Source organism: Symphalangus syndactylus, chromosome 2 (assembly GCF_028878055.3).
Source record: "Symphalangus syndactylus isolate Jambi chromosome 2, NHGRI_mSymSyn1-v2.1_pri, whole genome shotgun sequence".
NCBI classification, from domain to species: domain Eukaryota; kingdom Metazoa; phylum Chordata; class Mammalia; order Primates; family Hylobatidae; genus Symphalangus; species Symphalangus syndactylus.
In genome coordinates, this window is record NC_072424.2 from 88,253,455 (window position 1) to 88,266,593 (window position 13,139).

General features: G+C 44.0%; 1 protein-coding gene across 6 annotated transcripts in view; it reads right to left on the minus strand.

Moving 5' to 3' along the window:
• Positions 1–12,828, minus strand: part of DDO (D-aspartate oxidase) — a 28,024-nt gene extending 15,196 nt beyond the window's left edge. For 2 of the 6 annotated variants that reach the window (XM_055243547.1, XM_055243525.2), the window contains exons 1-4: positions 12,720–12,828; positions 10,516–10,691; positions 5,449–5,557; positions 1,840–2,016 (exon numbers count right to left, since the gene is read on the minus strand). In XM_055243547.1, the coding sequence (XP_055099522.1) occupies positions 1,840–2,016; positions 5,449–5,557; positions 10,516–10,687 (458 nt within the window). In that variant the 5' untranslated portion in view covers positions 10,688–10,691; positions 12,720–12,828. Of the gene's footprint in view, positions 1–1,839; positions 2,017–5,448; positions 5,558–10,515; positions 10,692–12,719 lie in introns of those variants that run through there. The other 4 variants (XM_055243559.1, XM_055243536.2, XM_063620068.1 and 1 more) reach the window with 3 other exon arrangements.
• Positions 12,829–13,139: the final 311 nt, after the last annotated feature.

Here is a 13,139-nt window from a genome sequence, read left to right on the forward strand (position 1 = left end):
CAGCCAAGTTTTCTAGAAACCTTACTGATCATTAAGACAAAAATCCAAGATGAGAAAGCCACACAATGGACTTGGGGGTAATAATGAAACTTCAGCCCAAACCACTAATAATACCAAAAAAAGTTAAACTCCTTAATGACATCTCACCTTTTATACACAATATTTTGTACATGTTCTTCCATTCTGAGCTATTTTTGAGTCATAATCTAAAAAAGTTATACATTGTATTGAAAGTAAACTCTACCATTTTTTGCCATGCCTAATAATTTCCACTTACCTAAATTTTATTTTATTGCCTTTTTCCACATGTTCTAACTTTTTTGTTTTATTTTATTTTATTTTATTCTGGATTTTATTAAGATAAGTTATATGATGCCTCAATTCCTTATCACTAGCATCAATGCTTCCAATTTTATATTTCTAGTCATTTTTAGAAGGGGGAAAATTCAAAACTACACACTATTGCCGCTCAGGAAAGATGGTGATACTGCTAAAATTTGCTCGTTGGCTGGTGGGCAATTCCATCATGTGATAGCTCAAAATATACGTTTATCAGCTGATGTAGACAAGTCCAGACTTGGCATATAAACAGTGGTTTATGAGCCAGTGAACAAGGCACAAAAGGGCATGGGTTTTATGAAACTAGAACTTACAGAAGCAAAATGTCCCATATAAATTGCTAAGAGGTAAAAGTGAGAAGAGCACTTGAAAAGCTACAAAACTAGATCGTGATGCCACTGACATGTGCCTAGCAGATCTAGGCTTCCTCCTTTCTGCTCCCATTCTAACCTGCATAAGTCTGTACTTTATTTTACCATGTGTGTTACTGTCATTGTTAATTAATATACAAACACATACACACAGTCATCCATAATAGACCATGAAATTAGTTTAAAAAGAAATCATATTTTATCCTTCTTTTTGACTAGCTTCTAGCATAATGCCAGATATATATAAGTGTTCAACAAAAAGTTGTGTAATTAATGAATTATATGAATCAATTACCCTATAACCTACATCTGGTACCAGATCACTGTTGCCCCGGCCTACTTCAAGTCACTTTCCCAACATTTACACAATAATTCACATTGTTCCTATTTACCAAATTATACACATATGGGAATTGAAAGGATCAGTATTTCACAACTCTCAACATGCCTGGAAGTCCAGACTAAACTAAAGACAGATTTACTGATGTATCCCAAATGAAGATACTCTTGCTGTGTTTCCTAACTGGAAACTAAGTACTAGTTTCCTGAAAGTCCTGAAAAGCAAGCCAAAATGCAAGTTCAAGCTATCACGGGCTGAACTTAATGAGGAAGCAGTGACATAATTTGGATAGGTCCTTAGTTTCAGAGTTCTTATTTAAGACAAAAGGAAATAATGAAACTTTTTTGCTTTACCACAAATGAGAAAAAAGTCAAAAATAATTTATAATAAGCAAAGATTCTCTCATCCAAAGAATTAGAGTAAATCATATCATTTTATAGCTGGAAATATATTCTCCAAACTGTTCCATTTTACAGATGAGGAAAACTAAGATACTGTTTCAATAAGAGGGTTTTTACCTGGGGCAAGAAGGGTAGGGAATAAGTCAGGCATCAAAGTACACACCAAAAATAGAAGACAAATTACTAGAAGCATGGTGTGACTTAGTCCTTGTGACACAAACACTGTCTTCAGATTGTTTTACAAAGCCCTAGCCATTTGTGAGTGGCAAGGCAATGCAAAAGAGCTCTGAGGGACGCCAGAGACTTTTCAGTATGTATTTTATGAATAGCTACGAAGTGATTTATGGCTATGACAGATAAGGAAATAGCAGGGAGCATTTCAACTGACCTTTTCTCCAACCACGGGAGGTAAGCAGGGCATTCGCATTTCAGGGTTGTAAAAGCCTGACCAAACACATACTGGGGGAATTTCTTCAGCTCAGCCGCAGTCATCTTTCGAAATCCCAGAACCACATCAGCCCAGAATGGCACTTCTTCGGTCGGAGTGCTCTGAAATATCTGCCAACTCAAACATATTAAGTGAAAATTTTTTCCTGAAATTTGTGAAGTAACATATTTGTAGTAAACTTCACATGACATTCTCTAGAGCATTTATTTTATTTTATTTTATTTTATTTTATTTTATTTTATTTTATTTTATTTTATTTTTGAGACAGAGTCTCATTCCATCACCCAGGCGGGAGTGCAGTGGCACAATCATGGCTCACTGCAGCCTCAACTTCCGGGGCTCAGGCAATCCTCCCACCTCAGCCTCCCGCATAGCTGGGACCACAGGTGCTTACTACCAAACCCGACTAATTTTTAAAATTATTTGTAGAGCCAGGGTCTTACTATGTTGCCCAGGCTGGTCTCAAACTCCTGGGCTCAAGTGATCCGCCTGCCTTGGCCTCTCAAAGTGCTGGGATTACAGGCATGAACCACTACACCTGGCCTAGAGCATTTTAAAAATTTAGTTTCTATAAACACAAAGAGAAAATGATCTATTTTACAATTCCCTTAGGTTCAGATAACTCAGTAGCTAAATAGCAGATGTTGGTGACCGGGCAAATAAAACATCTTAAAAGTAACATGCTTTTTAAAGATGGAATTTAATACTCCTTTTCTAAAAAGCTCCTGCCTAGATTTGGTTGTTAACAAGAAGGCTATAATAGTACTACTAATAGCTGCTATGCAAATGTTTAGATTTGTAAATATTGGGTTGTTTTCATCAGTAAATGAATAAATGTTATAATGCCAGGCTTGGTGGCTCACACCTGTGATCCCAGCACTTTAGGAGGCAAAGGGGAAGTTCAAGACCAGCCTGGGCAACATGGTGAAACCCTATCTCAACAAAAAGTACAAAAATTAGCTGGGTGTGGAGGCGCAAGCCTGTAGTCCCAGCTACTGGGGAGGCTAAAGTGGGAGGATCAACTGAGCCCAGGGAGGTCGAGGCTGCAGTGAACTGAATTGGACCATTGCGCTCCAGCCTAGATGAGTGAGACCCTGCCTCAAAAAAAAAAAAAAAAAGTTATAAATCATCATTGCTCAAAAATAGCAAGGAAAATAATTTGAGTGCTATGCATAGTTGCTAATAATTCCCACATCAGAATATGTATCTCCAGGTAATTGATTCAGAGCAGTCCCCATGAAGGCACACATGTCCTCTAACGCAGGGCTCTGTGCTGGCCCACTCTTGCCCTGGGCTAGCTTGCCCTCTTCCATATCTTCACCAAGACCTACAGGCCAGACACTTAGAAGGCTACATTTCCAGTCCTGAGCACTTAGAAGGTTATATCTCCAGTCCATTCTCTCTCTTGAGCTCCAAAAACAGATCTAGACCCATGTTACCTACTCCCCACTGGATAAGTCCACTTAGAAGTCTCATGCATTTACACACACACGCATGCATGCACGCACACACACACATCCACTCTTTTCGCAATCCTACCTAACTCAGAAAATGGTACCCATCCATGCAGGTGCTAATGCCAGAAACCAAGAATCATCCTTGATTCTCTCTCCCTACTCACCTCTCACACACCATCAACTGAGAAGTCCTATCAAATCTCCTCTTAGGCATTTCTCAAGTCCATCTACTCTCTGTTTCTACTATCCACATCCAATCTATCTCATCATCATCTCTTCCCACAAATCTATTCTCCGCACTATAGAAAACGTATTTTTGAAATGCAATTATGACCAATCACTTCACTGTGTAAACTCCCTCAACGGCTTCCCATTTCTCTGGACTTCGTTCAGTCCCTCCCACACACCACAGTCGCCCCAGACTCAGGTCTAGGTGTATGCTGTTTCCTCCACCTGGAATGCTGTCTCCTTTGTCTCCCACCCTGCCTCGCCCCCACTTCACCTCTACAACTTCACCAGACTAACTTACACTCTTCCTGATGGTCTCAGATGAAACACCTTGATCTGGATGGCTTCTCATCACTTCCCAGAGCAAGTTTCTTCTCCAGACATATGCTTCCATAGCACCCTAGCCTCTTCCTTTCGGTAACTCATGTCCCAGTGAGTTTGGTAACTCATTTGATTTACTGCATTCCCTACAGACCATAAGCGACATAAGGGCAGGACTGTGTCTTCCTTAAAAATTAACTCAACACATATTTGTTAAGCATGTACTATATGCTTAGTGGTATTACTAAATTGCTCACTGCTATATCCCTAATACCTAAGAAAGAACTTGTTACTGAAGAATGCTGAATATGTTGTTTTGAAGGAATAAATAGAAGAATAAGGCTATATACTTATGCCAAAGATGCACAGGGGATTTGAATTCTGGACATGGCTGTTTCCAAAAATTGTTTAGAGCCAAAATTTGTGAATTAGACTGACTCATGTTGGTTTTGGACAAAGACAGTGTGACCATAAATCAAAGAGAACTTTTTTCTACTTGGCTCATCAACTGGCTCTAGATTTAGTTACACAGAAGAATCAATCCATAGATTGATAGAAAAGCAAAGCTGCTACTTTGGGGAGGGGCTTTTGGGAAATTACTGACGTCAGCATCGTCTTGGTGTTTGTGATGCTGAGGAAAAACAAGAAGAGAAAAAGGGTAGCAATTCACTCAATGCAAATGCATACACTAGACTAGCAGAAAACATCAGTGGGCAGCCTGACATCAAAAGAGGAGGTAAGACACATTTTTTCAGAAGGCCGCAGAAAAACTGTGTTATCACACAGGATAACACATGTATGTTACATGTGTAATATGCACCAATGACATGTATGTTACATCATATGATGACACTGAGATGTAAATTGAAAGTGACAGAATATTAAGTGATCTCAGTTTAAGAAGATATTAAAAGATGTTATGTTTTAAGTGCTAGTCTTACTAACGGAAATGTTTAATAGCATTTATTCTCAAATTTTCATTTAATTATGCATGCCTACTGAAATTATACATTAAAAATGAAATAGAAGTGTGCTAACAGTTTCAGAAATATTTTTTTCCAAATGGCACTTCAAAAGGCAAGTTTAGTGACCTACAAAATTTCCTTCTTTGGAATATCTCATTCTCCAAGGACACCGAATAAATAAGAAGTCCCTCTCCCTTAGGTCTCTGCAGCCATCCCAACGTCATACCTGTTTGCTTTCCATCAGCTTCACCATCCCCACATCACCCAAACCCAGCATTTACCTCCTGCATGTTTTTTTAACCAAATTTGCAAATCACTGCATGGTCTCTGAGGAAACCCAAAATCAATTGTATTTGTGATGAGAAACTGTGATTGTTGTTTATCGTTAAAAAGTCTAATACCATAACTTGTCTTTCTTCAGTTCTTTGGAGTAAAGCCTATAACGCTCTTTCTGAATCCTCCTACATCTAAGTCAGCACTCCGCTCACAGCAGCTACTCAGTAAATATTTTATGTTGAACTCTAATACCTGTTAAGATCATACTACACTCTAAAATAACTTCAAATTTCTTTACTTACCCTGATACCAAATGAACACCAGCATCACCAGCTTCTGCAGAATTGGCAATTGCAAAGAGGTGATTAAAGGTCTCTCTGAACCACTGCTTCTGCGTGTGAATGGGTGTATCTGTAATCATGGAGAAAAGCGAAGTGGAACAGAAAGGAAATGATGATAATGACAGTGCTTCAAATAAGCTCCTTCCTAGAAACTTGGAAAAAAAAAAATAAGGAGGCAAAAATAAAATAAGGAGGCAGGGAGGAACATTAATATAAAGAGCCACATTGTGGCAGAGGATCTGTCAGCAACAAGAGATTTGCATGTTGACACATGCTGTCCAAATCTGCTCATATGATTAATCTATGGAGGGAAAACAGGACAATAAGGGCAAAACCTGGCATGCGAGCCAGCTGGAAGGTGGTTTTTGGTACTAGGTATATTCCAGAGGTCCTTGGCGGGTCTATAGCCAACCTGAGCAGAGCTTAGTTCATGGCTGCGGGATCTAGCTGGCCACACAGTTGAGACAATAGGACCAAGGACGGAGGGCCTCATTCTTGGGGGCTGAAAACATAGTGGATGACATGGGCAGGTCTGTGGGGCCCAGGCCAACTGGGACAGAGAACAGACTGCACCTCGATGGGGGTCTCAAGGGCTTGCCTCCTGGTACAAGGAAACAAGGCTTGCATGCTGGAGGTGAGCCCCCTGCAGGCCAGACTTCCCGGCAGGGGCTGCCATTACCCTCCACACCATGGAATCAGGTGCCAGCCTGAGTAGCAGTCCTGAGGCCAGCAGGGGCGTGCAGGGACTATACCATCCCCCAGGCACCTCTGCCAGAGCACATGGGGTTGGACCCAAACACAACTTTTGGAAGAGTGCCAGACCTGTTGGGGAGGAAACAAGAGGTAGCATTTAAGCCTCAAAATAATAGTGTCCAGTGTAGGCACAGAGAGAGCAGGAATGACCCAAAATCACAGACAAATCCAGCTGTGGCTGAAGTATGTGGCCGTCTGATTCCTGTGGAAGGATCATGAGAGAGTGGCTAGGGTTAGGCCAGGGACCAGGGAACAATAAGCCTCAGGGGCTGCTATGAGGGAAGCCACAGAGGAGACGAGGGAACTGAGGCAGAGAGGATGCTAAGTTGGTTCCACTTAGAGAGGTGTCCCTGAAATTCAAGGAACAGATAGAAAGACCTTTGGAGACATCCTGCTTCCCAGGCAAAGCCCCCAGGTCACTGAAGGCATGTCAGTAGCGGGATTTTCAGACAATTCGCTTGTTATAGGGCCAATAAATATTTCTTTACTAGCGAATCTGTACTGCCATCTTTAAACATGTACCCATGTGAAATTAACACTATATTCCAAAATTTCACACTGGGGATGCTGCTTTAGAAATAAGGAATAAATAAATAATAAGCTGCAGAGAGAACTAAGTTAGGCCTCAAATAGATTTTACCCAACAATCTATGCCACTGTGTGAGGTTGTATTAAAATGCAACTCCCTGTTCTCACCCCAAACCTTAAAAACAAAATCGTGGCTGAGATTCACATGCTGCAGAAGTCATCCCAAAGAACAGACAATTCCCATCCAACAGTGGGTCTAGGAAGCCTGGTGACCTAATTCATGTTCAAGTCCTGGTAAAACAGAACTATAGCTGGAATGGTGGAAACAATAGCAAATGCTGATGTGGCACTTACTATGTGCCAGGTACTGTTCTAAATGCTCTACATATATCAACTCATTTAATCCCCACAACAACCCTATGGGACAGGCATGGTCTCCATATGGTATCGACATTTATGAGCACAGGAGATAGTTATAACTGTGGCTCATCTGAATAGTGTCTAGGAAAGAAACCCAAAGAGAAGACCAAAGTCTTTATCTAGCAGCACCACAGAGAGAAAAACCCTGATCCAGGAGGCCCAGCCACCTGGTCAAAGAGAGATTTCAGGCCTTGATGGCCCTATGAGCCCTCAGATGAGAGACTGCCTTTGAGGGATGATTCCATGACTAGCTGGCAGCCTTCTGAACACTCACTCAGGCCTGGTACAGGCAAGGGAGAGCCTGGAAAATGGTCCCAAGAACTCTCGTCACAAGAAAAGCACTTAGTGTAAGCTGGTGTATTAGTCTGTTCTCACACTGCTAATAAAGACATACCCGAGACAGGGTAATTTATAAAGGAAAGAAGTTTAATTGACTCATGGTTCAGCATGGCTGGGGAGACCTCAGGAAACTTACGATCATGGTGGAAAGGGAAGCAAACAAGTCCTTCTTCACATGGCGGCAGGAAGAGAAGAATGAGAGCTGAGCTGAGCAAAGTGGGGAAAGCCCCTTATAAAACCATCAGATCTCCTGAGAAATCACTCACTATCACGAGAACAGCAGCATGGGGTAACTGTCTCCATGATTCAACTACCTCCCACCGGGTTCCTCCCACGACTTGTAGGGATTATGGGAACTACAATTCAAGATGTGATTTGGGTGGGGACACAGCCAAACTATATCAGCTGGCATCTGGTGGATACACCAGGTGCCTGTGTTTGTTTCCTGGGAGGGAGTTCCCAGGAGCTGACCAGCCAAGCTCCTGGACCTGCAATGCCAAGGCCACTGCTATTACCACCCTAATAAAAGATATGTCTATTCTTTCTTCGGGGCCTTTGGACTGGAAAACACAAAGCACCAGCAAAGGCAGGGATGCTGTGCTGAAAACAGGAGCGTTAAGGAAACACATGCAAACTGGATGCTAGGACCCCAGCCTCTTCCCCTGTCACCTTCTTAAATGCCAGCTGGCATCTGGGCCTTCACTTTCCCCAAGCAGGACATGGTACCCTCTTCCCTGGGAAACATGACCCGCCCAAGAAGAAAAACTTAAACTGAATGACATCACAGATGTCCCCAAATAAATGGCCCTGCCCTTTTACTCCAGCGAGCTCATGGCAACAAGCCCTATGCAAACACTCAGAAATTGCCATCTGCTGTTCAGGGTCCACTCATAAACATCAGCAGACAGGGAAAGAATACCACACGGCCAAGAAAAACCTCTATCATGAAAAATGAGAAAATTGAAAAACAAAAACAAAAACCTCCCACAATTTGGAGATGACAGATACTCGGATACTATTCAGGGAGAAAGTTTTTAAAAACTGTTATTAGTATCTTCATAAAGATAAGAGAGGACATTGCAATCCTCTAACACAAATAAGGTGTTATAACAAAGGAAAATTCAGAGAACCAAAAAGAGCTTTGGAATATTAGAAATGTTATAGTAGAAATAAAAAATTCAATAGCAAGGTAAAAGATAAAATTGAGTAAGTCTCCCAGAAAGTAAAATAGAAAGAGATAAATAGGAGGGGGACAAAGCTAAAAGAATTGGAGGACCAGTCTGGGAGGTCCAGCATATTAACTTTTCCAGAAAGAGGGAAAAGGACTTCAGAAGGGAGGAAGTTAACAACTGAATAACTCCAAGACTGCTTCTTACATTGAAGAACATGAGTTTCCAGATCAAAAGGACAGGGCAATTTTTACATTCCAGATTGTTGGGGTTTGTAATCAACGTTGTAACCTATTTGATGGTTTAAACTATGGGCATATATAACTTTGACAAAAAAAATAAAAAATAAAATTAAGGAGGAAAAATAGAGTGGAAATGAGAAAATGGGGACAGTGTGTATAAACTTCATTATTGCAGCATGATTTTGGTTTCTATTTAATGCTGTTTTCTTCCTCCCCCATTTCAAGTGGAAAATACAGAAAGGAAAGGATGCATGGAAATGTTCAAAAATCAATGCACTGGTGGGGCATGGTGGCTCACGCCTGTAACAGAGAGGACTGGGAGGCCGGGAGTTCGAGACCAGCCTGGTCAACATGGCAAAACCTTGTCTCTACTAAAAATACAAAAATTAGCTGGGCATGGTGGCTCATGCCTGTAGTCCCAGCTACTCTGGAGGCTGAGGCATGAGAATGTCTTGAACCCCAGAGGTGGAGGTTGCAGTGAGTCAGTGAGCCAGGATCGTGCCACTGCACTCCAGCCTGGGTGACAGGGCAAGACTCTTGTCTTAAAAAAAAAAATCCGTGCATCTTCAGGTCTTAATACATATTAACTAATTATGATTGACTGATTACAAACATATTGATAACTGTTCTTATACAGGCTTAGAAGTTAGGATAATTTTAGCTCCCTTACAAGTAATTTCTGACTTGATAGTCATTACTGTTATCAGTGGGAAGACAGAGCCACCAATCATGTAGTTGTCAGTGCTGTTCATTGCATGCTTCTGCTATCCATCTTCTGGGAACTGTAGAATCACACTTGCTGGCCTCCTGCTGAGGGTGGAGACATGTGGCCTGCTCTGCCAATGAGCCATCATCAGAAGCGTTGAAAGTTGCTTCCTGTCCAGAGTGTTTAATCACAGAGGCGAGAACCTCAGAGGTCCCCTCCCCCCCGCCCCTGGGCACATGCTCTGATGACAATCAGGATGACAGCTGCTCCACCGGCTTAGGTCCTTGATGACAAGCTGGCCCCTTGCCGATGCTCAATCCACATGTAGTGTGAGCAAGAACAAACTTTTGCCTTTTAAGCTGCTAAGATTTGGATGTTGTTTCTGTCCTGCGGCATAACTGAGGCTGTCCTAAGAGATGAACCAAGAGGACATTAAAACCGCACATTATGGCCAAGCATGGCGGCTGTAATCCTAGCACTTTGGGAGGCCAAGGGGGATGAATCGCTTGAGGTCAGGAGTTGGGGACCAGCCCGGGCAACATGGCAAGACCTTGTCTCTACAAAAATACAAAAACTAGCCAGGCATGATGGTGTGCACCTGTAGTCCCAGGTACACGAGAGGCTGAGATGGGAGGATCACTTGAGCCTGGGAGGTCGAGGCTGCAGTGAGCCAAGATTGCACCACTCCACTTTAGCCTGGGTGACAGAGTGAGACCCTGTCTCAAAAAAAAAAAAAAAAAAAGAAAGGAAAAAGAAAAAAAACTGCATATTATGCTTACACCTATAGCCAGCCGTCTTTGTCAATAGAATTCCACTAACATCATTCTATCTGACATCTATTGTATCTGATAGAGGAACTGAAATCTCTCACCTGAATAAGTGTGAGGAATAAGCATTCCGGCTGCCACATCGCTGGTGGTATCTGGAGTAAACTTGTCTGAAATGACGGTAACGGAGCATCGGGGCACCAGTTTGGAGATGCACACAGCCGTGGAGAGCCCCACCACACCTGCCCCGACAACTGCTATCCGTGCTGTGTCCATGGGCCTGTGAGGAGGGAAATGGGGGCTATACACCTTGTTTTAAGGATTTTCCCTTCCAGACAAAGTTTGGTCTTGACAGTTTTTTCCTTAGGTCTTCAGCCACTCGGAATAAGACTTAGTCTATTGGTGTTTCTTGTGGGATAAAGAGGATATCCCCATAAGCTCACTTTCCATTAAATATTGGGGCATAAGCAACAAGGTCTCCATGGGCTTTTAAAGAGTAGCACAAAACTGGCTTGGATTTGCCTTTAGGACACCCAGCCGGTAAGTAGGTCTGCATCTGGAGGAGTTTTCTACTCATTCTTCACCCTTTCCTTTTTTTTGCCCCCTGAAATGGGGTCTTGCTCTGTTGCCCAGCCTGGAGTACAGTGACGAGATCTCGGCTCACTGCAACCTCCACCTCCCAGGTTCAAGCAATTCTCTTGCCTCAGCCTCCCGAGTAGCTGTGATTACAGGTGCCCACCACCACGCCAGGTTAATTTTTGTATTTTTAGTAGAGACAGGGTTTCAGCATGTTGGCTAGGGTGGTCTCAAACTCCTGAACTTGTGATCTGCCGGCCCCAGCCTCCCAAAGTGCTGGGATTACGGGCATGAGCCACCGTGCCCGGCCTCATCCCCCTTTCCTAAACCATTTTCCCTATGGGCACAACCTAGGGAAGGTTGACAGAAAACCTCAGAGCTGTAGTCTCTGCTCCCAGAACTACCCGAGGAGCAGTGGTGAGGGGCATGACCCATGAGCAACTCAAAACTCAACTCTGTCTACAAACTTGTTTCTAATAATAAGGACATTACAGAAAGTTTCAGCAGCTGAACCCAGTCTCCTCTGTCATCTGCCACTGTCACCAGCCCCCTCTCTGTCCTGGACTGGTTCTGTAACCTGAGGAGCAGCCTGTGGTCTCCTAGCCTCCACTCCCTCATCTGTAACACAGAACAGATGGATTACTTGCTCCTTTGGGTGGTAAATAGGAGAGACCCAGTGAGGTGGTCTCATAAAGGGGGCTGCTTGGGAGAGTCCGAATGGAAATGCAGGGGACAGACATCCCGGAGCCCCGGCCGAATGGAAATGCAGGGGACAGACATCCCGGAGCCCGGGCCGGGTGTCCTGGGGCTGGCAGCCGGTCTCCCACCCCTCACCCACAGAGACTTGCTCCACTGTCAGCATCCCCGCCTGCTTTTGTTTCCCTGTTTTTGGCTTTCCCCATCTGTTCTTGCTCTGACTCTCTCTGTATGGCTCAGGTTTAAAGTCCAGAGAGAGAAAGTACAGTTGTACCAGTTGGTCATTGCATCCCCTGTTGGACAAAATTCTAGCACCAGGCCAGCTTGCTGGGCTAAACCAGCCTCTGAATCGGCCCTTGGCATAGTTGCCCTTCTCTGTCCAAAGCACAGTAATCAGGGCACTGGGCCACATGGTACAAACCATGGCCACCCACACACAGAGGTTCACCTTTCCTCTGGAAGGGTGGGCAGCTTCCTCAGCAAGGGCTGTTGGCAGGAAAAACGTGGGCTTGGTTGTTAGTGGCCTCTGCTTTCTCTTCCAGTTCTGAAGATTCTCACACTACGAGACTTTAAAGCCCTCCAATGAAGTTTAGTGTGTTATTCCTATTCCTTGAGCAGTCTATGCATTTCTGTGTTAATTTGGTACATTAATTTGATTGCTGTACAGCGGGCTGGTCAGCTGAGAGAGAGCGGGCCTGCCAGGGCTGAGAGAAGAGAAGGCAAGCGGCCCAGGCCTGAGCAGCCTGGTGGTGGCTGGCTTGAGGAGTGCTGCCCTGCAGCCACCGATTACCTTATTGACTTCACTGTTTCACATCAGCCTCCCATGTCCAGCAACTCTCTCAAAACAGCTCTAATAAACTAAGTTGAAAGGGCAAGTAATCTGTGGCTAAGAATAACCAGCTGCCAGGGAGGAGGAGTGAGCGAGCAATGTGGTGTGGCCTGTCCATCACTGTCCCCCGACCCTATTCAGATACACCCCCAAACTCCCAGAGCACGGACGGAACGACCCCTCAGCTGAAAGCAAGAATTCAAGTACCTGTCTCTGAAAAAGCAGTCTTGGAAGCCACCAAAGTCTCCGGCACCAAAACTTGTTTCCCAGTGCCTGGCTGGTCTTGTGCCCTGAGAGACAGAGGGAAAGCGAAACTGCTTCCCATTGGTGAGTTGATTCAGGACATTCCGCCTGGTCTTCCTTTCCATTGGCCTGCATGGCTGTCTCTGTCACCCATTGCCCTGGAGAAAGGAGCAAGTGACCTCAACCTGTCATCTCCATGGTGCTGTCTCTGCCAAGCCCTTCCCTTTCTGGCCCGTGAGCCCTCCATCTGGCTGCCAGCCTGGGCTTTCTCCAGCTGATTTGTAGGTATGGTGAATAATGGGTGAGCCTGTCCAATTTCCAAGCTCGTTTGGCTGCCCACAGTTAGTCGGGTGCCTGGCTCTGCTGGGTCAGCTGGTGGGGGAA